The 23,718-nt window shown below is 39.0% G+C and overlaps 1 protein-coding gene across 3 annotated transcripts in view; it reads right to left on the reverse strand.

Annotated features, from left to right (window-relative positions):
* SHROOM4 (shroom family member 4) overlaps nt 1–23,718 on the reverse strand; it is a 214,926-nt gene that overhangs the window by 12,992 nt on the left and 178,216 nt on the right. For all 3 annotated transcript variants that reach the window (XM_010350246.3, XM_074391859.1, XM_074391858.1), the window contains 2 exons: nt 19,940–20,001; nt 623–1,417 (listed from right to left, as the gene is read on the reverse strand). In XM_010350246.3, the coding sequence (XP_010348548.1) occupies nt 623–1,417; nt 19,940–20,001 (857 nt within the window). The remainder of the gene's footprint in view (nt 1–622; nt 1,418–19,939; nt 20,002–23,718) is intronic.

Below are 23,718 nucleotides of genomic sequence, written 5' to 3' on the forward strand. Positions count from 1 at the left end.
AGAGGCAGGTAAACAAGGAGGGGGTGAAAGTGGAAGAGAAAAAGAAAGTCCTTAACTGTTGTAAGGATTATCAAGGCATGAAGCACCCAGCCCCAGGAATACCTTTGATGTTGGGGGTTGTGGTGGGAGGGGTGAGTTTAGAAGCCCAGGCTAGCTGTCTTAGAGCAGAGGTAGGTCAGGTTGTGAGCTGGCCTCTTATTCTGGAGGGTAAGCAGAAGAGAAGACAGAAAAAGTGCCTGAGCCAGGTTTCTGGGAAAGACCTAATACAGGCTACAAGTGTTCAATGCCTTTAAGATCAGGGGCCAGAAACTGATGGATACGGTAAAGACACACGAAGGAAAAATACAGTACATTAATAATGATATTTAGGGATAAGAACATGATATTTACTGAGCACCTACTATGTGCTAAGTATGGAGCTATATCCTTTATGTAGATTATCTTAATAGTCACAATGATGTGGAGCAGGTATCATTATACCCATTTTCCAGGTAGGAAAACCGAGGCTGGGAGCAATTTAACTGACCAGACTGAGGTCATCCAGTTAGTAAATTGTGGAGGTAAAATTCAAACTTGTGCTGCCTGCCTCTTCAGTGACCTAGTATCTTTCGCACATACTTACTTGGGGGATTCGGTGACTTCCTGTTCTGATGTCCTCCAAAGCCCACCAATGCCATAGTAGCAAGGGGGCTGAGCCTGCTCAGGTTGAGATCCCAACTGACCCCTTATTGGAGGCAGGAAATCACTGGAATGGAGTGCAAAGGATTCTTGCTCTGCTGGGACACTTTGTGAACCCTGTCTTGAGCCCTCCACGTGGCCAAGGCTTAGGGGTTGCGGCTGCTCCAGGACCTCCTCAGGATTGAGAGCACAGGAACCAGAGGTTTCTGAACTGAAATATTGGGGTGGCAGCTCCTCTTCCTCCTCTTCTCTCTCCTCCTCCTCTTCTTCTTCTTCTTCCTCCTCCTCCTCTTGTTGTTTCTGCTGCTGCAGTGGCTGCTGCTGTTGCTGCTTCTGCTGCTGGGCTGCACGAAAGAGCCTGTACTTTTCCCAGTTGGGAGGAGGAGGGCGAGGAGGAGGAAAGGCCTTTTTTCTGGCTCCAAGAAGATCTGGCTGGGTCTCATCACCTTTGCTAAAGAGCTCCCTCCTATGCTGCCCCCAGGCCCGGGTGCTTTGGGGCTCCAAGCTGATGTGACTCTCTGAGAAGGCACGGCTGCGCAGTGGGTGGGGCATGGAGGCAAGGGAGCTCCCCTCCTCATATACTGAAGTTTCCTCTGATGTTTTTAAAGCATGTCTGAAGTCTCCAAGGAGGTCGAGAGAAGAAATTGCCCGGTAGCTTGACAAGTCCAGCGATGGGTTCTCAAGGCAAGGATGGAAAGGGGTTGCCCATGAAAAGCTAGTCTTGGAATGAGCCATCTCCCTGCAAAACATCAGATGAGTACTGAGAAAAACAAGCAAGTTGCAGATAGGCTTGTATTTTAGATGACAACATTTATATAAAATTTTAAATGTCCACAAAACAATTTAATATGTGTAGTAAATCTAATAGTAATAGTAATAACAATACAATAATAATGATAGCTAACACTTACTGAACATGTACTAAATGCTAGGCACTGTTTTAAGTGGTTTCCATGTCTTATCTATTCCCCACAATAACCCTAGGAGGTAGCTATTACTATTGCACTGATTTTATAGTTGGGGAAACTGAGGCATAGTTGAAGTAACTTGCCTGGGGTCATAAAGCTAATATGTGGTAAAGCTAGAATTTGAACTTGAACAGTTTAGCTCCAAAGTCTGGATATATACACACCACCCCAGTCTGTTTATAGCAGTCAGATTGCATGTGCTCTTTTCTAGGGTTTACAAGCCTGGCTATCCTGCCTCATCTGTTGTTTTTGTTTGCTTTTCATTATAAAAATTTCAAATATTTAGAGATATACAGAGATTGATTGCCATGATACCCATGCTGCTATCACCCACACTTAGTAAGTTTGAATACTTTGGCATTTATGTTTCATGAATTTTTCTTAAGAAATAATATCCTTCACATAACTCCTCACTTCCATTCCCCTACTGGCTCTCTAGATGCAACCTGTATTATGAATTAGACATATATACTTTCTATGTTTTTATACTTATAATAAAAAACACCAAACAAGTCATAGTTATCTGCTATTTGGGATTTAAAATATTTCCTTCTAGCTAGGCATGGTGGCTCATGTCTGAAATACGAGAACTTTGAGAGGCTGAGGAGGGTGGATCACTTGAGTCCAGGAGTTTAAGATCAGCCTGGGCAGCATAGTAAGACTTTGTCTCTAATTTTTTTTTTTAATTAGCTGGGCATGATGGTGCATGCTTTTATTCCCAGCTACTTGGGAGGCTGAGGTGGGAAGACAGCTTGAGCCTAAGAGGTCGAGGCTGCAGTGAGCCATCATTGCACTCTGTACTCCAGTTAGGGTGACAGAGTAAGACCTTGTCTCAAAAACAAAACAAAACAAAGCAAAAAAACTCCTTCTAATGCAATTCCAATCAGAATTCTCAATAGAAATTTTTAACTAAATTTAACTATGAATTTTTAGAGAATTAACTTGTAATAAAAACATGATATAATATTAAAGAGTATTCTGCTATAGAAGAAATGAGAAAAAGGGCAAGTAAGGAATAAAGTATATCATAAAATAATTGTAATTAAAACAGTGTGTTATTGATCAACAAAACAGGATAGAAAGTTCAGAAACAAAGCAGACTACCTATAAAAATATCATATACATAATCTTCCCCCAAAAATGAGATAAAGAAATATTATTCAATAAATGTTTTTGAGATAACTGTAAAGCAGTGCTTTTTGGAGCTACATCATATATTATATACCAAAATAAATTCCAGATCAAGAGTCATGGATACGTGTGTGTGTGTGTGTGTGTGTGTGTGTGTATAATTTTAATATATGTTATATGTGTATATACTATGCACATATATAATATAAGAAAAACGAATCAGAAAATTTAAAAGACTATCATTGTGAGGTGAAATAAGACTCTCATAAGCAATAGAAGAAAACCTCCAAGGAAAATAAGTCCAGGTTTATTTGAATATACATAAAAAGTCAAACTTCTGTATAATAAAGAGTGACTAAAGTTAAAAGACATTTCTTTGGCCTCAGGGTATAAAGAGTTAAGCCTTCTAAGCCACAAGATGTGGTTTCCTGCTGTAGCCTGTAAGTAATCAGCATCATGCTAAGTCTTGCCCAGTGACAGGAAATTCCAGGGGCTCAATTAAATCATCATACAGCATATCCATTCAATAATCATGATGAAGATTAGAAATATTTCTTTAAAAAATAATAATACACATAATAATAGCCAAACTCGGACAGAACGGAAGACAAAATGTCCTTCATTCCCATCTTACCCAGCCCCCATTCTGGTTAGCTCACTACTCATGTGGATCAGAGATTCATATCCAGACATACCGACTATCTTCTTATTTGGGCTTTTGCACACTTATAGTTCATTACGATTATAACAATCCCTTGTGTTCAAACTGTTCCAACATATTCCCTCACAAAAAAACACCAAAACAAAAACAAAAGGTGATGGACAAGTGGAAAGCAGACAAATGACAAACATGTACCAGGCAGAGAAGCCTTTCCTGACTACTTTACCTAAATTCGACACAACTTATATTTAATCATCCTTATTCCACTTTATTATTTGAGTATTCATCTTCATCCCCACCTGATATCCTATCACATACCTATTTTTACTTGATTATTTTCTGTTCCAATCTCTAACTAAAATGTAAGCTCCATGAGGGCAGGGATCTTGTCTGTCTCTTTCATAGGTTTCTAGTGCCTGGCACACAGTGGGTGTTCAATAAACATGTTTAATATTAAGGAATTAATGTCGAAATTAAAGAAAAAATAAATTATGACATTTGTTTCATAAATAAGTTGAATTAAAAGCAAAAAGCAATAAATAAGATAAAGAAAGGCACTATAATGTTAACTAAAACATATGATGAAGATCTACCTCCTCTCATCTTTTATGCACCAAATAACATAGCATAAAGATTCTTAAAGCAAAATCTATAGCAAATGCAAAGGTAGAAAAAAAGTAGAAACAAAATATGAGACTGTTCCAGCTGATGACAGATCATGACAGTCAAAAACTCAGATAATGAGAAAATCTAAATTTCTTCATATACTGAAACAGACTATATATTTTTCTTTATCAAGGACCCATTGAGTATATTTTTAATTGGCTATATACTGAGCCAGAAAATGGAAGTAGTACAGACCATATTCTCTAATGACAATATGGTAACACTAGAAATAAATAACAAAATGAAAATAAAAATCTTTAGTATATAGAAAATAAACAGAGAAAAAGATCTACTTTAGTCAAAGAGAAAATCTAATTTGAAATTGTTGAATACCTATTAAATTACAACAACGAAAATATCAGAAGCTAGAGGATATGGTTGACTAAAGCAGTAGTCAAAGAAAAACTTGTAGGCAGGTGTGGCAGCTCACACCTGTAATCCCTGCTTTGGGAGGCCTAGGCAGGCAGATCACTTGAGGCCAAAAGTTCCAGACCAGCCTGGCCAACATGGTAAAACCCTGTCTCTACTAAAGATACAAAAAATAGCTGGATGTAGTGGCGGGCGCCTGTAATCCCAGCTACTGGGGAGGCTAAGGCAGGGGAAGTGCTTGAACCTGGGAGGCGGAGGATGCAGTGAACTGAGATCGTGCCAATGCACTCCAGCTGGGGTGAAAGCAAGACTCTGTCTCCAAAAAAGAAAAAGAAAAACTTGTAGCCTTAAATACTTATATTAGTACATATACACAAATCAAAATAAATGAATTAAGTATTCAATGAAAGAATACAAGAATCATAAAAATCATAAAAATAAACCTAAAACAAAGCAGATAATAAAACTAATGGCAGAAATTAACATACTAGAAAACAAATTATAGAACTAATAATTAAAGCCGAAACCAATTCCTCAAAAGAAAATATAAAACAGTGAAACAGATTAACCACTTGCTAATCTAATTTAAAAACATCCAAATGCACAAAATTAGAAATGGAGAAATAACCACAGTTACAGAGTAAATGAAAAGGATAAGAGAATATTTTGCTCTACACCATAAAACAAATTTGAAAACTTAAAGTGTGTTTCTATGAAAACAAGTATTATCAAAACTGATTGCAGAAGAATGAGAATATATACACCCACAAGTTACCATAGGAAAAAAATGATAAATTTGATCAAAAAGTAGCACAATCACATAGTCTCATGTTAATTCTACCAACCTTCAAGGAATAAAATCAAACCAATGTTATTTGCACTTTCTAGACTCTGGAAATCTAGACAATAGAGAGAAGAAAAGATTCCTGCATAACATTGATACTAAAACCCAGCAAACGGAACAGAAAAGCAAACTAGAGACCAATCTCATCTAAGAATATAGATGCAAAACATCTTAAATATCTTAAATAAAATATTAGCAAACAGAATATAAGAGATGTTAAGAAATATAATACACCGTGATCAAATGGGGTTCTATTACTGGTTCAGTAATAGAAAATCTACTGATATAATTGACAACATTAATATAAATCAAAGAATAAAAGTCATATAACAATTTCCCCAGTGCTAAAATGTATTTGATAATAATTTAACATCATTTCCAGATTAAAAAAAAAACTAACAGAAAAAGATGTCTATTTCCGTAATATCATCATTATCATCAGACTTTTTTTTAAAGTCAAAAGCCAATATTATGCTTAATGGCAAAAGACTAGAGGTATACCCATTAAAATCCAGAACAAGGCAAAGATGCTCACTTTCCTCACTAATGTTTAATATTGTTCTGAAAGCAATAGTGCAATTTGACAAAATAAAGATGGAAACATTGGAAGAAGGGCATACCTTCTCACCATGTATAGATGATATGAGTATTTATCTGGAAAATTCATCAGAAACTTTTTTTTGAGACAGTCTCATTCTGTCACTTAGGTTGGAGTGCACTGGCACGATCTTGGCTCACTGCAACCTCTGCCTCCTAGGTTCAAGTGACTCTTGTGCCTCAGCCTCCCAAGTAGCTGGGACTGCAGGCATACACCACCATGCCTGGCAAATTTTTGTATTTTTAGTAGAGACAGGTTTTTGCCATGGTCTTGAACTCCTGGGCTCAAGCAATCCCTCCACTTCAGCCTCCCGAAGTGCTAGGATTACAGGTGCGCAGTCTCATCATAAACCACTGTGCGCAGCCTCATCATAAACAATCTTTAAAATATCAACAACGAGAAAATTCAGTAAGGTGTCAGGGTATGCAATTAATATACAGAAATCAACAACTTTTCTATATAGATGCAACAATTAGTTAGAATATATAAAAGAGGGAAAGATCACATTTACTACAACAATTAAAAAGATAAGATGACTAGAAATAAACCTAACAAGATATATGCAGGATCTATATGCCAAAAACTTTAAAACTCTATTGAGAAACATAAAACTAGATGCACATAAATGAAAGGACTCACAATTTCCTAGCGACGATGACTCAACATTAAGATGGCAACCCTAACTAAGTAAATCTATAAACTTAATAGAAACTCTATAAAACTGTCAACAGATTGCATTTTGGAACATTACTGTAAATTTCATATGGGAAAAATAAAATCATGAGAATCATGAGGGAACGGTATGGAAAACGTAGAGTCATGAAGGAAGACTAGCCCTACCAATTATTGAAATGATTTCTAAAGATAGCAGTAAATAAGGCAGTCTCACAAATAGAAAGGTAGATCCATGGAATAAAACAGAGAACACTAGAACACTGACGTCAACTCAAATGTATATGGGAAGTTAGTTTGTGAGGAAGCATTTCAAATAGTGGGGGAAAGATGAATTATTCAATACATAGTTTTAGAACAACTGGATAGCCATTGAAACAAAAATAAAGCTGAATCATCACATCACTTTTTACAACAAAATTAAGTTTATATGTATCAAGTTTCGGTTGTCAAAAAAAATACCATAAAGGTACTAGAAGAAAATATTTTAAAAACTATGAATTAATGTCAGCAGGATAAGTTCTAAGTAAGACACAAAACATAAACGTTATAAAGGAAAGTTGATACATGTGACTTCCTAAAGCTTAAAAAATTATGTCCAGAAAAATATACCATAAAGTCTAAAGGTGAAGATATACTGGGAAAAATATTTGTAACATCTATAAGAGTAAATATCCTTAATATGTGAAGTATGCCTGCCAATCAAAAAAAGGGACCAACAACTCCACAGGAAAAAAAAAAGGTATAGTTTACAGAAAAACACAGATGACTTACCAACTTACTAAAGGTGTTCAACCTCACTTAAAATTTTAAAAATGCAAATCAAAACAAGAATGAAACTTTTAAAATAAAAAAGTAAAATAATTAATGAGGGTATAAGGAAACAGGTGATCTTTTACACTGTTGGTGGGAGTGGAAATTAGTATCACTCCTAGGGAGGGCAATTTGGAAGGAAAAGAAGGTAAAATGTGCATATCCTTTGACCCAGTAGTTCAGCTTCCAGAAATTTATCCTGCAGACACATTCCAACATGAACACGAAGAGATATCAATAAGATATTCACTGTAGATTTGTATATAATCACAAAAGACAGGAAACCATCTAAATATCCTTCGACAGGGACTAAATAAAATAAGGAATATCTATATATGGAACACATGTAGCTGTTAAAGGTGATGCAACAGATCTATGTGTAATACAGAATAATCATTAAAATAAAAAAGCAGGATGTAGAATAGAAAAGCTGTGCAATATGTTCTCACTTTTGTAAAAAAGAATGTATATACATGCACATACATTACTTTTCTGGAAAGATACACGACAAACTGCCAGTAATGTCTCCTGTGAAGAGCTGTACTGATGGTTTGGGGTGAGATTCTGTTATAGCATGTGTGTATGTATACACTAAATGCATTTATGACTTTATTCAATTCAAAATTAGTAAACAGAATAATAGAGTATAAATCTGATTTTGTTATACATTTTTCTGCTTTAAGCCTACATTATTCATAAAATACAGACCCTTATTAGGATTTGTAAAGTTCCTTAAAATTCTGCCATTCCCACACGTCCCACACTTCTTTTTGTCTTTACATGCTCTGTTCCCTCTTTATCCTCTCTTTTCCCCTCTTTATCTGACTTACTTTCAGATTTCCACTGAGATATCATTTCCTTGAGGAAGCCTTCCCTGTTTCCCCCAAAGCATGGAATAGTGCCCAGACTCTGTTCTAACAGCACCCATTAATCTTCCTGCTTAGTTGTCTGCCCCTTCCACATGACCATATTGAGGGTGAAGGCCATGTCAAGTTCACCGCTATATCACCAGTATCCAGCACAGTGCCTGGCACACAGTGGCTGCTCAGTACATATTTCTCCAGTGCGGAATAAATGCAGGTTTGTGTGACTATAGAAAAGAAGAAAACTTAAAGCTTTTACTGTAACCTTGCAGCACTGGTTGCCAGGCAATGGAAACAATGAGTGGCAAGTAAAGCAGTCAGCAGCTGTCCAATTGCTCCAGAATCTGATTGGGGTTTGTGTGTGGTAGTGGTGGTGGTGGCGGTGGGGTGTGGGCTGGGATTTATCTTGAGGCTCTGTTTGCACAGCAAGTCTGCTGTTTTTACGTAAATTGCATATTTCTTTGCGGTAGTGCAAGCTAATGGAAATTATTTGTTTTGCTCAACCTTATCAAGCTTCCTAATTTTATTACTGGGCTGATGTACCCTACAGTGCTCAAAGAGCACCATACTTCTTCAAATGAGCTGCGTGGAGCTTCTCTGCTTTGATCAAAGCTGGTGCCTTGTCAATGCTGTCCTTAACTACACATCTCAGATGATTAGGTGCTTGTCTCATGTAGGTGCTTTCATAAAATGTTGCTTCCTACTTCAACAGGGTGCCTGGCCAATGCCCTTCAGCCTTGCCCAATCATTTTTCAGTTTTTGGCATCCAAAGATTAAAGAATTAATGGGCTATTGATATTTACCTTGAAACCTTTATGGTCGGTTCCCTTTTTCTTCATTCTGGAGGAATTCTGGGTTTGTAGAAAAATGAGGTCAACTTTCCACTCTACTGGGCTCTAACCATTCTTCTTTCCTTCTCCCTGAAACTGGATTTCAACCACCCACCTTTTCTTTTCTTTTTTTGACAGGTCATTTATTTTTCAGTCTAGGGTAGTTGTCTTCACAGTATTTTATTTATACTTTTTTTTTCTATTTCTTGCATTTTGAAGCATAAATGTGAGGACATTAGCACATATAAGAAATTAATAAATATATTGCCAACACAGGTTGAGGGTACATGCTTAAAAAATTCTTTCTGAGAAGGCCACATGATCCAACTTTTATTGGAAACCACTAGTCTGAGAAAACAGCTCATAATCAAAGTGGCTCCTCATCAGAATTACCCAGGAAGTTGTTAAAAATGTAGATTCATAGGCCCCAACCCTAGAAACTGGGATTTCACACCTCTGTGGTGAGCTCCAGGAATCAGCATTTTAAGCAATTCACCTAAAGGACTCTAACACAGGTGGTTCAGGGACCATATCATGGAAACAAAGGTTCAGAGTAAAACGGTTGGGAGTGCTGTGGTTTGGGGGCAGTTATTTGTTCCAATTAGGTTGGTTTCCAAACTATACATTCTGTCCCTCACCCCTCACCACACACACTTGGTTGCTCATTTCTATCTCCTGTCCCTGCCTCTCTCCTGACCTTCTTCTCCAATCTAGATTTCATGAAATGCAGCAATATCCTCAAAGGCAACAGATGGGCCAATCTCTTGCAGCTGTGATGCAAAGAACCCTGCTCCATGATAACAATCAAATTAACTGCATTTTCTTTTTTCCCCTAACCAGGGCACAGGACAGGCAATAGAGCAAAGCAGAAAGAACACAGTTTTAGAAAGAGTTGGGTCTGAATTCCAGTAAAATTAAAAAATCTGGCTCTATAACTCAAAAGCTGCATGACTTCGAGCAAGACATTTCACTTATCTTACTTCCAATAAAATACATGTTTTACAAATAAGAAATCATGAGGATGAACTATGTAAAAAAGACCTAGAAATGATGCTAGGAACATGGAAAGTTGCCTTCATGGTTGTATGCTTCACCCCTGTTCCTTGTTCCCATTAAGAGAATTGGACTGCACTGTTCCCTGGTTAATGTTCCCTGTTAATGGAAGAAAAGAAAGTGCACTTCTAGGGGCATCTGGTGCCTCAAGTCATGGGACTGTGACCCCATCTAGAGATACTGGGCACAAGGCAACCTGGGAATTGCTACTCTCTGCATCAGCCCTCATTTTAAGAGCACTACCCTCCCACTCACCTGCCCTGTACTGGGCCAGCCTGAGCCTTACAGAGTCACCTCACATCAAGCAGGCAGAAGGAGACCAACTCCAGAAGGGGAAGGACTACCCTTAATGGGATCATCTGGGCCAATGTGTGTACTAGTCATTCCTTCCACTAATCCTTGCTGAATATTACACTGTGCAAGATGATCAGATCAAAGGGGAGCAAAACCGATATTGCTCTTGTCATCCTGGCTTTAACAATTGAAGCAAAATGGTGAAAGGGAGGCTTCCGTTGAAGGGAGTCAGCCTAAAGCCAAGGATATTGGTTGGCCTCTAGAAGTCCTATTTTCAAGGGGACCAGGCCTCCTAAATGTAAAGAAATTTGCAACTCTGCTTTGAGACCAAGTAAGGATTGTTTCCTTGGAGTGGAGGGCAAGGAGTTTCATTAAGAAAAAGGAACTACTCTGGTTTCTGTCTTTCTCTTTTTTTTTTTTTTTTTGAAACAGTGTCTTGCCTAGGCTGGAGTGCAGTGGCATGATCTTGGCTAACTACAACCTCCACCTCCTGCCTCAGCCTCCCCTGTAGCTGGAACTACAGGTGCATGCCATCATGCCTGGCTAATTTTTGTATTTTTAGTGGAAAAAGGGTTTTTACTATGTTGGCTAGGTTGGTCTTGAACTCCTGACCTCAAGTGATCTATCCACCTTGGCCTCCCAAAGTGCTGGGATTACAGGCATGAGCTACCATGCCCAGCCGACTCCTCTTGTTTCTTATTTCTTGCTAAGTGTTGGGCCCCGTGTTAGGCCCTTTCGTGTTTGTATTTCCATTAATCTTCACAACCACCATTATTGTCAGTTTGCAGATGAGAATCCTGAGGCTTCAAAAGGATACATCATTTTCTCAGCTAGCAAAAAGCAGCAGTATCCAGACCTGCCTCATCTGTCTCTGAGAGATAATCACAGGAAAGCAAGGACTCTTGGGGTAGAGCAAAAGGTACTTGCGCTACATTCATCCGCAGGGGTCCATGAAGACTTTAGCTACTCACTGAAGAAAGGAGAGGAAGCATGAAAGCAAACTATGAGAAAGGGCTTTGTTGACATCAGCAAAGAGACTACATCTCAAAAAACAAAAGCAAATTGCCAGCCAGAACCAGGGTTGTTCGTCTCTTTTCCTCTTCCATGGGTCGCCTTTTTTTTCTGAATAGATTTTCTCCTTTTGTTGAAAAAAAAATTTTTTTTGGCCTAATAGGAATTGAAAATGAAAACCAATACTTGCAGAGAGTGAAAAATCTCCTCCTGCCTCTTCCTCGGCCCTTTTGAACTTTCTTGTTTGGAAGCTTTATTTTTAAGCTCACCACAATAGCTTGGCATTCCAGAATCTCAGTAGCAACAGCACACAGGTCCAACCCCTCTCGCCTTTCCCTTCCCCTAGCAGCCAAAATATAATTCTGCTCCAAGAGAAACAGCCACTCCCAGGTTATTGCCAAAGGAAATATTTGCAAGATCCAGGAAGTGAGACACAAGGAGGATACACAGGGAGGGGAGAAAGACCCAGAGAGCTTGTTGCTGCCACCCCTGCTTGCCCCTGGATCCACAGAAATTATGAACAATTAGCCTGGCAACAACAAATGCAAGTAGCAGCACTTGCCCTGAACCTTCTCTAGTCCTCAGGAGGCTGATGCAAAGTGTCCTGTGAAGAAATCAGACAAGTCCCTGCTTTATTGGGGCTATCCTGGGTGAAGCTTAGCTCCATTTCTCCAATGACCCCAATCTATATATTTTGTCAAGTAATACATACATACACACATACATACACAATCATTGTGGTAGAGAGAAAATATGCTTCTTTGTGAATAATGGCACTGAAATGCAAACAACTAGTGCTAGTGATAGAAATGAAGGGAAATGGAAAACCCTTAAGAAAGGGATAGTTCTGAGGCAGATAATAAAATGTTTACTTGTGGGGGTGTGTGCAAGGGGGTACTATGTTGCAGTGGTGGTGAGAAATTTGGAGATTTGTAGAGGTCTGGTGATGTCAAAGTTCTTGTGGATATAAGTAAGCAAAAGTGCTAGCGGATGGAGAATTCTAGCAAACCAAAGGCTAGCTAGCAGTGAGATTAGCCATGTCTGGTAAGTAACATTGTCTGTCATTGGTATGGGGATTCTTTACAAAGCCCTTGATCTTTAACTTCTCAAGCCTATATCAAACCAACATGGGTCACCTATTTTTCAGATTTTCTTTTTAATTATAAATTCCAACAACTTGACATGTTCCTAAAGAATACCATGTGCATTCATATCTAGCTATTTACATTTTACCAGATTCCTTCCTGAATTTTCTTTGTGTATGTCTACTATCAGAGTAGATTCAACATGTGGTTTCGTATGCATTATTTTTTGGTTAATATTACAAATACTCATTTCTGGGAAAGACTCAACATTTGTATACCTGTCACTGTTAGTGGCTATTCTATTTTGTTCCAAGATGATAACATATTAGATTGGTAAACTCCTTCCATGATTATAATAAGCACTACCATGAACATCTTTAAAATAAATTATTTTTCCCCATTTAGGTTATTTCCTTGGGGGTATTCTAGGTCAAATAATATGAACACATATTTCTAGATTCTAAACCCAGAAACACATACTCTTGTCACATTTTTCTAGATTGCCCTCTAGGAAGACTAAGCCAATTTATATTGCTCCCAGAAACACATAATATTTCCTCATAGCCTTGCCAAGGTAGCATTTTATAATTTCTATTTATTGATTTTGTTAATCGTTGATAGTTTAATAAGCAGGTTATGATAGCTTGAAGTTGCTTTTATTTATACTTCATTCATTGCTAGAGAGGTGGTACTCTTCCATGCAATGATTTTACTGCCTTTATTGCCTCAGGTGTAAATTGCCTGTTCATTTTCCTTACCCACTTATGAAGCTAAATCTGAAAGCTGACCTTTTACATCTGTACCCATTTTTTCTGTATTTCTTTTGGACAGGCAACTGTTTTCAGTGGTGCTGATCCCAGACATCTTCCTCATTCTGTTGCTTAGTTTTTATTACATTCTGTTGTACAAAGGGTTTCCCCACCCTCAACTTTTATATATTTGAATCCATCAATCTAGTCTCTGATGATATCCTCCATTTAACAGACACAAATTTATCTTCTATCCACAGCTGGAATAAATATGCCATTCTACTGGTCCACTTTCTGTACAGTATGTGCTATGAATCTAAGTTAATTATTCTCCATATTGATATCTAAAATTTTCAACACTTACTAAAGAAACAGTAATTGCTTTCCCCAGCTCAGGGTTGCTTCTCATGTGTTCTACATTCTTAAAATAGCTTGAGTCTGTTTCTAGAAGCTCTTTTTTAATTTCACTGTTTGACTTTTTTTAACCCACTATCATATGGTTTTGATAATTGTTGCTTTATGACAGGCTTTAAAATATGATAGGGTAAGTCTACCATCATTAACTTTTTAAATAAATGTACTCTTTGGTAATTCTGCCCATTTATTTATTCTTTCAGATAAATTTTACTACAAATTTGATAAGTTCTATAAAGAGTCACATGGTGACTCTAATTGGAGTACATTATGTCTACTCTACACATTAACTTAGGGAGAATTGTAATCATTACTATATTTAGTTTTCCTAAATTAAAGCAAAGTATATACTATGCATTTATTCATATTATTTCTCCCATTAGAGTTTTATAATTTTCCTTGAATAAGTTTTGTGTGCCTGGTGTTAAACTAATACCTAAGTATTTAAATTCACTTAGTTACATGTGTGACAAATCCTTCCAAGTTTCTGAAGGTTGCATTCTTCTTAGGTAGTAAAGGCTTCCTGAAAAGTGTACTCTTCCTAATGAAATCAGATTCAACTCTGAATTACCCATATTCTTTCACTCAGTAAGTAAATAGGAAATGTGTACTGGGTATTTCACACTCTGCTCATGATGTGATGTGACAAAGGGAAGGAAGAGAACCCTAGGCTAAGAATGGAAAAACCTAAGTAGAGCTCTAGTTTGGTCACTTACTTGCTATATAATCGCAGTAGTAATAGGCTCTGGAGTCAGATGCCTGTTTGACCTAAGGCAAGTGACTTTAATCTCTCTGTGAGTCAATTTCCTCATCTGCAAACTGGGTCAATAAACGGTAATGTTCTCTTGGGGTTATTATAAATAATAAATAAAATAATTCATGTGAAATGCTTACGACAGTGTCTGACACATTAACAAACACTCAATAAATGTTGGCTATTATTCCTGCTGCTGCTGCTGTCAATGGTATAATATCTTTCCTGAGTCTTGGCTTCCTCATCAGTAAAATGGGAAAAATAAAGCTTAACCTCAGTGTTGCTGTGAGGATTAACTGTGGTCATGCATATAAAAATACTCTACACATTCTAAAGTTCTCTGCAAAGTGAAAAAACGGATCACAGAGGGCAATCACTGTATAGAAAACCAAGAGAGATAATCCAGCAAATAACCTCTTTGGCTTTTAAACACATCACAGTAGTGAAGCTTTTTCTCCCAGTTAATCTATTTACCATTTTCCCCCCTCCTGTTAATATTAAAATTTTTACATTCTTTTCACGGAAAACCAAATCACAGTGGAAGGAGACAATTAAGAGTATAACTACCTGAAATTATCAATTCATTGCAGGCTTCCAGACAAAGAGAGTGGCTTAAGAATATACATTTGATTTTTCTACCCACACCCATCATTCCAGTTGTGACAGAAATAACACAGTAAATGTTAAAATTTGTGGGTGGTGATGGGGGAAGGTGTGAGGGGAAACTATCAGGATTTCTCCTCACGAATGTCATCTATGCCCTGGACATTTCCTAGTCCTTCTCATGTTTCCTGAGACCTTCAATTGGGACCTACCTCTTCCATCTTCAGTGTCAATACTACTTCCTTTTCGATTGAGCTTTCCTTTCTGTTTTAAACCTATTTCAGTTTTCTGGATCCTGATTGAAGCTTCATTCAAACTGGTGGTTCTGGAACTTAGCTTGAGTCAGAATTGCCTGGAGGGCTTGCTAAAACAGAGATTGCTGAGACATATCCTCACTTTCTGAATCAGTAGGTCTGAGTATGGCCTGAGAATGTGCATTTCTAATAAGTTCTCAGGTGATACTGAGGTTGCTGGGCCTGGAGCCACATTTTGAGAACCATTAAATTAAACCCAATTACTCCTTCTATCATCCTATTTCTCTCTTTCTCCTTTCCCTAGCTAATTTATTCTTTTTAAACTTTTTTTCTTCTGAGACAGAGTCTCACTCTGTTGCTCAGGCTGGAGTGCAGTATCACAATGTTGGCTCACTGCAATGTCCGCCTCCTGGATTCAAGCAGTTCTCCTGCCTCAGCCTCCTAAGTAGCTGGGAAAGCAGGCACCTGCCACCTTGCCTGGCTATTTTTTATATTTTTAGTAGAGATGGGGTTTTACCGTGTTGGCCAAGCTGGTCTTGAACTCCTAACCTCAAGGGATCTTCGCGCCTTGGCCTCCCAAAGTGCTGAGATGAGATTATAGGAGTGAGCCACTGCACCTGTCCCCTTTTAAAACATTTTAAAAGCCACACAGTAGCAATTAATCATTGTATTAAAATTAGCCAAAAGAAATTGGAACTCTCTTTTGCTGATGGGAATGTAAACTGGTAGATTTGCCTTAGAAAACAGGCAGTTCCTCACAATAGTTAAATAATATTGTTATCGTTTGGTCCAGCAATTCCACTCTTAAATATCTACTAAAGAGAATCAAAAACATAAAAATACACAGACTGTTCATAACTAAAAATACACATGAATGTTCATGGCAGTAATATTCACAATAGCCAAAAAGGGAAAACAGCCCAACAATCCATTAGTGGAAGGACTAGTAAACAAAATACGATGCATTCATACAATGGACTACTATTTGGAAATAAAAAGGAATGAAGTACTGATACGTGGATGAACTGCTAAACTTATGCTAAGTGAAAGAAGTCAGGCACAAAAGGCCACATATTGTGCGATTTGAGTCATATGGAGTGCACAGAAAAGGAAGATCTATAAAGACAGAAAGTAGATTCATGGTTGCCTGCGGTCAAGGGTGGGAATGGAGAGCAACGGCAAATGGACATGAGGGATCTTTTTAGGGTGATAGAAATGTTCTAAAACTGGAATGTGGATCATAATTGTACATCACTGTAAACTTATAAAAATCATTGAATTGTACACTTAAAACAGGTCAATTTGGGATGTGTAAAGTTGCTTACATTTCTTCTCTATGTTTCCCCCTTACAGACTACCATGCCGTCTATTTTTTATGTCTACTGCTTTACTGAATTTGCTTTCTTGAAGGTCACTTGTAATTCCAAACTGCTAAGGACATTAACAGTTATCTGCTTATCTTCTACACTGGCAGATTTCTCCCTTCACTACTTCAGCTGCTTGACCCTTCAGTTTCCTTTGTTGGTTCTTCTTCCTTAACCTATCCCCTGGCTGGGTGTTTGACAAGCCTTGAAGGAATCAACTTGTATCTTCCACTAATTTCAAATACAACATATCCCAATTCAAACTTGGCAGCATCTTCACCAAACCAGCTCCCCTTCTCAACTGCCCCATCTATGTCCATAACTTTCTCCAAGTCACTGGGACTCAGAGTTAATTTTTATCTCCTTTTTGAGGCGGAGTCCTGCTCTGTTACTCAGGCTGGAGTGCAGTCACATGATCACAGCTCACTGCCACCTCGAACTCCAGGGCTCATGTGCTCTTCCCGCCTCAGCCTTCTGAGCAGTTAGGACTGCAGGCGTCCACTATCATGCTTGGCTAAGATATATTTCCTTTTTTCTCCTCAAGTTCTAGTCACCAAGTTTTTTCTACTTTGCCCTCAAAAGGTGTCACATATTTGTGAGCAAATAATTTGAACAGATAATTCACAAGAGAAGCAATACAGATATTAATATATTAAGTAGACACACAAAATGTTCAAACTAGAATGATCAAAGTAAGCAAATTAAAACTATAATAGGTCCCATTAAACTGTATGACTTTAGAAAAAGAAAATTTCCAGTGGTGACAAAATCTTGCTAATGGCATGTAAAAATCTTGTGGGGGAAGCAGTTTGGCAAAATCTATGCAGAACCATAAGAATGTTCATATTCTTTGCACTAGTAATCACAAGTCCACATAATTGTTTTTAATGAGATAATTCAAAATGAGAAAAAAAAGCCATAGCAACTCAAAATATTTCTGCTGCATTACTTTATAATAGCAAGAAATTGGAAACAACCTAATTATCTAACATTTTGGGAATGATTAAGCAAATTAGAGCACATTAAGCTGGTGAAATATTATATAACCACTAAAAATTATGACTTGAGGAAACCTGCATAGCAACATGAAAAATTGTTTACAAAGTAATGCTTAGAGAGGAAAAAGAAGCAGGGCACACAAAATTACATCTGCATGGTTATTATCATCATGCTTTAAAAAATCTCTATACCTATAAAGCTGACAGGGAAATGAAAACAACCAGGGTGTGAAGGTGATAACAATAAGGTTATTTTTTTTCTATTTTAAATTTCTTGTAACATTGTTTTCACAATAAACAAACTCCCCTCCCGCAAATATCACACACATTTATCTATTCCTTCTGCTCCATTTCTATTGCACCTCTACCTACCCAATCCAGGGCCACATTCTGTCATGCCTGATCACTTCCCTTAATTGGTCTTTCTTCAACCCACTTAGGCTGCAGATACTGCAAAGTTGCCTAAAGGACCACATTTATCATGTCACTTACCTGATGGTAACCTTTCATTGCTGCCATGTTTGTGATCCTATCTAAGTTAACCTAGGCTGATCTACTCACCTTTCTTCTCTGTTGCTGCTGTTCTTCTTCCTCCTCATTACAGATAACATTTCCTGAGAGTCTACGGTGTCAGGTTTTGCTCTAAATGCTTTACATATATTAATTCATTTAGTCCTCACAACAACACACATTTGAGGTGGGGACTCATCCCATTTTATACATAAGGAGGGAAGGGAAAGAGAGAGTGGGAGGGAGGCAGGTAGGAGGCACTGGCCAAGGCCACATAGCTAGTGAATAGAAGAACCTGGCTTTGAACTCAGGCAGAACTTAACCAGTGGGGATTATTCCTCCAATGCACCCTGCTCAGTCTCCTCTATGGGTCTTTCCTCTTGTAGCTCTCTCTCTTTAGTTGTTTTTACCCTCCAGTGAACTTAAATAGTGTACAATAATAGTTACCACATACTGCCCCTTTACCAGGTTCCAGGCACTTCTTAAGCCCTGTATTTGACAGTTTCATCTTCTGTCACTTGTGAGAGAAAGTAAAAGCTAGCCTTAAATCCTGGCTTATCCCTTTACTAGCTGTGAGACCTTGAGTAGATTCCTTAGCCTCTCTGACAGTGATCCTTTATTTGAGTTAGCAGTTCTCAAAGTGTGATCCCAGGACCAGCTGCCTCAGCATCACCCAGATGCTGTTAGGGCCTGTTAGAATTGCAGATTTGGAGCTCCACTCCTCCCTTACTAAATCACTCTAGGGGCGCAGGGTCGGGTCTAACTATTGACCTGTGTTTCAATTGCCCACTCAGGTTTGAGAACCACTACACAGTTATAATCACACCTACCTGACAGAGTTGTTGTGAAGATAAAGCATAATAGAGTATGTGTAACTCAGCTTGCAGCACGTAGGTTGTTTGGCAAGTGGTAATTTATTATTACTGCCATTTAGCTTTGTGTGGGTTAGTCTTCCCTGCTCAGGCTGTGGGCAGGCACCATGCTTCCTGCTGCTCTTTTGCTAGTATTTACCTTTCCCAGAAAAAGTTAGGACCTATACCAGCTTTTCAATAAAGTCCTCTTATTTCACTGACTCATCGGTAAAATAACCATTTCAGAGAAACACTGTAGTGCAGTATTGTGTCCCTGAAGCTAGACCGCCTGGGTCTAGACAACTGATTAGCTATGGGACTTTAGGCAAATGAATGTATCTCTGTGTGTCTCTGTTTCTTCTCTCTGTCAAACGCAAAGACTGATATTCCCAGCTCTGTAAGGTCATAGTGATAAATAAATACTTGTAAAGTGATTTGAATGGGGTCTAGAATAGAGCACTGTGTTCAAGAAATGTTAGCTAGCATCATGACTTTTGTGTCATTTCACCCATTTAATGGTGCAGGAGGCTCCACTTCTTCGTTTGGCAAGCAAATGACAAATATCTCTTGAGCAACTTGTCTGTATCAGGCACTGTGCTAGCTACAGAGAATAAGGCTATGACCAAGATATGGTGTCCTCTCTCAAGGGTCTCAGTCTAATAGAAGAAACTTGCATATTCCAAAATGCCCCAGCAATCAGTTTGGTCTGTACCCAGCTATCTGGGGGGTGGGGTGCGAGCTGTATTATATCTATGGCATCAAGCCCTTTAGTCTAGATACCAAGCCCTTTAGTCTAGATACCAGGCCAGTTTCCTCAAAGGAAACTAAGCAAAGCAAAGACCTTAGCAATTTCTATAGAAGCTTCAGAGGCACCAAGTCACCCCAACTCCCTGAACGCTCACTTACCTCCCTGACTGGCTGGTCTTCCTGTTTCCTGTTATTGGTTTCCATTTGTCCCCAGGAAATTCCTGTAAAGCAAAATCCTGGTAAGTTAGAAAGCTTTGAGCAGCCAGGTATCTAGATGGCCTCAAAAATGGGAAGAGGTGAGAAGCCGGTGTCTGGCCTAGGCCCCCAGCTTATTCCTTTTACTCTGCTATGCAGGCTGAGAAATGTGTACCTGGAGGGCTCTTTCTGTCGGGAGGCTTGCTACACTGCTGCAGGCATGCAGAGACTAAGGGAGCACTTGGGGACCTGGACACTGTGGTCTAGAAATGCTGTTTCCCTCTTTCTCCACTCCCCTCCCAAACCACATTGAAAACCAGTTTAGTATGTTTGCTGTTTGCCCTGGCTCTTGCCTGCATGGAGGGATGGAGCTCCTTTTGTTTGTTCTGCTATGTGAACCTGCTCATTCCTCCTGCCTCTTCAAACAGAGAAAGCATCTTATTGGAAGCCCTGGCCATTGAGGAAGCTGTGAGGGCAGAAGCTCCTGCTTACAGGTGAGGCAGAGGGTGAGCAGGTAAGCTGGCACGCCTCTGACTGCAGTGGCTCCTCCTTCTCTGCCCGTATCTGCTGGCAGGGGCTGAGGTGGGCCCATCTCTGGGGAATATAAGTGCAGGGTGCATGGTCCCTACATTACAGGAGTAGACATTCTACGCTGGGCATTTTTTCCTTAAGGGCCATGTCCCAGCAACTCCTTTTCTTCTAGGCTGAGCCATATGTTCCCTTTGTAAAACTGTCCCTACCTTCCTATTTTCGCTCCAAACTGAATTCAAAATAGCCTTTCAGATTCTCCCTCATTTTGTATCCAACACTCTGTACCTAGAGACTCAGAGTTTAGCTCAATGGGGTGTAGTGTTTCCTAAATTTCACTGATCTTCCAAATTCCCTCTTTCTTCAGTGTGATTATTACTAGTCTCATTCAAAGGTTTACTGCCTGTGCCCCAGTAGGCCTCTCTATTGGAGGTAAGATGCCTGGTGAAGCAGAATAAACATAGTCCTTGGTGCAGTGATACTGGCTAAGACACTTAACAGTGGTGTTATTTGAGGGAACTCATATTACCTCCCTGAACCTGACCTCAGTTTCCTATCTGACAAATAAGGGTCATCACTCCTGGGTGACCAGTAGTGATGATAAATAAGATGTGCAAAGAGAACTCCTAACACAGTGCTTGGCACATAAGAGGCTCTCTCTGGTTGTTAGCAGCAATGGAAAAGTTGAGGTTTATTTCTTGGCTTCACCTCCTAAAGGACCAGAGCAGTTCCTGCCTATATCTGGCATGTCAGAACAGCTCTAACCACCTTTACTTCAGACTCTGCCTCAATGCCCTTGTGAGATGTTCCTGCCTGCAAGGACACCATTACTTGTTCAACCACAGTGGGGGCCAGGATTTTCTGTCCATACCTTGTCTAGCCCTGTGGACATGCTCAGTAAATAGCAGTGCTCAACCAAACAAAGTCCTATATCAACTTCCAACTACCTTCCCAGATCCACAGTGTCACTCTCCTTTTTTTTCCTAAGCCACATAAGTTACTGGTACATTGCTTGCACCCTTTGAACCAAAGCATTTATCCCCATATCCCCATGGCTTGCTGCAAATGGAGACTGTGATGCGAACTTGCTGCCCCAGTGGGAGTAATACTGCTAGAGGGCATCCTGCCAAGCTAGAGAGGGCCTGGGCTTTGCAATCAGCTTATGGAGAGGCAGTGTAGCACAATCAGGAGCTGGGCCTCCAGAGCTTGAGAGCATGGATTCAAATCACACACCTGCCTTTCACTTGTGGCCTCAGGCAAGGCACTCAACTTCTCTTTATCATAGTTTCCCCAACTATATAATAGCATAATCACGATAATAATATTGAGGACTCAATGACTTGATACCTGTAAAGCACCTAGAATAGTACCTGGTGCCCAGCAGACACTCAGATGCCAGTTACTGTCTTATTATTCAAACTCTGGCTCTGCCACTTTCTAGATGTGTGACCTCTCTGAGCCTTGGCTTTCTCAGCTTCCTCAGCTGTAAAATGGGAGATCCTATTATAACGTATCTCATACAATTGATATGTGAAATAATTTGACAATGTATGCAAAACAAGCTGGCATGAAGTATGAAGGATGTGAGTGCATGCTGATTTCAGTCTTGGTAGTACTGAACAGGGGCCAATTAGCTCACCAACCTTATGCAAGGGCATTAGTAGCAGGATCTCAGCCCTACTTCAGAGAGCTACCACCACAACTACCTTAGTCAGCAGAGCTAGAACATCTTAACCCATGCTGCAAGTTCTTCTCATTTCTTGAGGTGGGTGGGGTGGGAGTGGAAAGTTCAGATGGCAGGATTAGAAATGGGCATGTGGTGGCACCTAGGCAGCCATCCACGTGTCTGAATGCCTAGTATCTAAGCAGACCTGCTTAGCTGGTCTAACGAGCATTAGGAACCCAAGGTATCCCTCCCTCAGAGTACAAAAAAAAGAGATGGTTTAGGCACAGCCTTACCCACATGATTTACTGCTGCCAATTGCTGCAACTTGCAAATCACAGCCCCTTCTCTTACAGGGTTGCTGGTCCTGGGCTGACAACACTGCAGCTGTCATCTCCTCACTTCCCCCTGCCACCAAATCTCAGTCCCCTTTGTCTACTGTCTATCTGTGGGGTCCTTCTTTCAGAGAAAGTCTCTCAAGCTAAGCCAAAATGTCCCTTTAAGAGATAACTCACTTATGATTACAATCTGGCAGTCATTGCTCCAAGTCTTACATGTGTTACATCACTTACTCCCCACAACCAACTTACAGTGTAAGTGTTGTTACTACCCCCGTGTTTTAAGATGGGAAAGCTCAGGCATTGTAAGTTCGGAGGAAGAAATTCAAAACCAGGCAGTCTGGTTCCAGCTTCGGTGTCCTTAAAACCATTGTTTTATATTTCCTCTCCTCTGTTTTCAACATTATAAATATACTCAAACTTACAAAAAAGTTGAAAGAAGTTCACAGTGATCACCCATATACCCAGCACCTTAGATTCTACAATTAACATTTTGATATATTTGCCTTATCATATATCTATTTACCTTTCTATCCATCTACTAATCCATCTTAAATTCTTGATGCATTTTAAAGTAAGTTGAAAACAACTTATCCCCATAAATTTGAAACGTATATGAAATGGACAAGTTTCTTCAAAGACACAAACTATCAAAGCTTACTCAGAAGTAATACATGACCTAAATGTCCCCATATCTATTAAAGAAATCTAATTTGTAGTTAAATAGTTTCCTACTAAAAAATCTCCAGGCCCAGATGGCTTCAATGATGAATTCAACCAAACATTTAAGGAAGACATTTTTATACAAACTCTTCCTGAAAATAAAAGAGAAGGAATATGTCCCAACTCATTCTTTAAGGCTAGCATTACCTTGATACAAACAAACAAACAAACAAACACAGAAAAGATGCTATAATAAAATTATAGACTAAAATCCCTGATAAACATAAATGCAAAATCCTTAACAAAATATTAGCAAATCTAGTAACATATAAAAGGATAATCAATCATGACCAAGTGGGATTTATCCTGGCAATGTTATGCTTGTACTTACTTTAAAAATCAATCAATGCCATTCACCATATCAGTAGACTAAAGGAAAAAAACTATATGATCATCTCAACAGATACAGAAAAAGCGTTTGAAAAAAATACAGCATCCACTTCTGAAGAAAACTCTCAGCAAACTAAGAATAAAAGAGATTTTCCTCAATT

The sequence above is a fragment of the Saimiri boliviensis genome, chromosome X (assembly GCF_048565385.1).
Source record: "Saimiri boliviensis isolate mSaiBol1 chromosome X, mSaiBol1.pri, whole genome shotgun sequence".
Lineage (NCBI taxonomy): Eukaryota > Metazoa > Chordata > Mammalia > Primates > Cebidae > Saimiri > Saimiri boliviensis.